General features: G+C 36.9%; 1 protein-coding gene across 1 annotated transcript; it reads left to right on the top strand.

Moving 5' to 3' along the window:
- Positions 1-359: 359 nt before the first annotated feature.
- Positions 360-1,614, top strand: LOC125647574 (acetylcholine receptor subunit beta-type unc-29-like). Its single transcript, XM_048874301.2, has one exon. The coding sequence runs from the start codon at positions 361-363 to the stop codon at positions 1,612-1,614; it is 1,254 nt and encodes a 417-aa protein (XP_048730258.1). The 5' UTR covers position 360.
- Positions 1,615-2,297: the final 683 nt, after the last annotated feature.

Below are 2,297 nucleotides of genomic sequence, written 5' to 3'. Positions count from 1 at the left end.
CATTGGTGGAAATAACAGATCCGGATAAACTCTGCTTCATTCTGCAAGATTGTGACGCTATGGATGTATATTCTTCAAGACTGTGGAGTTTCATTGTTTTGTATGAAGTCACATTTTACGAATTCTGAACACAGATGTTTTTTTCGTATTTGTATCACACAATAGAACAATGGATTGTGAATAAATATCCCTTGAAAAACTTCATATATAAATCCCATTAACCGATATCATTAAATTGTAAACACTTCTAAAAAAAAAAAAAAAAAAAGTAAAGGACACAGCAGTGATACTTCACATCGTGGATTCCGACTATCCTAGCTCATTTCCTGAGAATTCTTCTACAGCTGTATAAACTTTACAATGAAAACTTTAAATAATTTGCTTTGGTTTTCGCTGTTGACCTGCAGAATATACACTGTTCGTGCTACAAGATATTCTGACGCTGAATCACTACTTCAAAATATCTTTACAAACTACTCAACAGATCTTCGTCCGAATACGAATTATTCCGAAGTTACCAACGTTTCTGTCCATCCGTTCGTGTTTTCTGTCAATGATTTTGACGAAGTATCAGGCGTTATATCTATTGTGGTCGGGTTTATGTTAAAATGGCATGATTTTCGACTGACTTGGACACCGAGTAACTATGGTGGCATCATGGAATTTCCTATTACGCCGAAGAAACTTTGGGTTCCGAAGATATTTTTGGCTGATCCAGCGAATAAGATGGAAGCTGTTGGAAGCGCTGATTTTGTAGGAAGGATATATCACAACGGCCTCGTGTCCTGGTTACCCGGATGTCTGATTCAGACTTTATGCAGTGTTAATATGTACAGATTTCCGTTCGACATTCAGAAATGTTCTTTCACCCTAACTCCATGGGGATATTTGCCATTAGAAGTAAAGCTAATTCCTTCCAATGGTATGTCATTCGTAGATACAACATATTATTCTTCGAATGCTCAATGGACATTAGAGGGAACACGAATGAAGCGATCTGCAAAGAGAGAATACGACAGTTTAATTGAAATACAATTGATTTTGAAGAGGAAATCTCTGTACTTTGTTATCAACATGTTGGCCCCCATTCTTCTCCTGTCCTTACTGAATCCTCTGGTTTTTGCCTTGCCCATTGACAGTGGCGAGCGTATATCCTATGCTATAACGATCTATTTGTCTTTTGCCGTTTTCCTGACCTTGCTAAATGACAACATTCCAAAATCTTCCGAGTCGATGTCTTTAATGTCGTATTTCTTATTAGAGATCATGTCTATGAGCACAGTGATATGTATTTTGACTATTCTCACTATGCATTTTCATTTCAAAGAGTCTCATTCAAAACTTTCGGGGAGAGCTGTATTTATCCTTAATGTTCTGCGACTTCATTTTTTGCGTCAATGTCGTAGAAAACGCATAAAGAAAACTACAGTGCATGGTACCGCGGGGTTGGGTGACGATGCAAATAGTAAAATATCAGATGAAGATGAATTGGAAGATGGCGACTCAATTACTTGGAAAACTTTAGCGGAGGGATACGACAAAGTAATGATGTACTATTTCTACTTACTTGTTTTTCTGCAATGGTTTATCCTTAGTGCTATTTTGGTATTATGAAATATTACATGTATGTACATCTACTTTGTATAAAAAAAAAAAAAAAACTACTGTTACGCAGGCATGATAGCGTTGATATTTCAAAAAATTTATTGAGTACTTTTTTCAATGCTTGAAAAAGGAATGAATTATATATACATACGGAAAAGAATAGAAAAAGGATTAAAAAAAGAAAAACGTCGCTAATTTCTTTGTCCATTACCATGTAATACAATTTTGCTAAAGTGCGATTGTATTGATAGGAAATATATATACACACTGTACAGGCGAATCTAGATTATTTGAACTTCGATCTCTCGAATTTCTTGGTATCTGTGAAATCCCTATGAAAGGTGAAGAAAACAGTGATCAATCTCACAACTCCTAGAAGCAATACAAAATAAATAGTTGGGCAAACATAGACCCCTGGACACACTAGAGGTTGGATCAGGTGCCTAGGAGGAATAAGCATCCTCTGTCGACCGGTCACACCCGCCTTGAGCCCTATAACTAAGCAAATGTACTCTGAAATTTGGATCCCGTAAGTTTTTTCTTCTCTCGAAGTGGTAGCGTATACACAGCGTTAATAATCCGATGTGTGGACCTTACCTGGATAATGATGAATGTCTGGAACTAGCTTGGCCGTATTCATCAGGTGCTTACATGGGTGAAGAATAAACAGCGAGATGGATACTTACCTGTGT

The sequence above is a fragment of the Ostrea edulis genome, chromosome 6, assembly GCF_947568905.1.
Source record: "Ostrea edulis chromosome 6, xbOstEdul1.1, whole genome shotgun sequence".
NCBI classification, from domain to species: Eukaryota; Metazoa; Mollusca; class Bivalvia; order Ostreida; family Ostreidae; genus Ostrea; species Ostrea edulis.
Note: the sequence above shows the minus strand (reverse complement) of the source record. Positions and strands in the feature narration are given on the sequence as shown.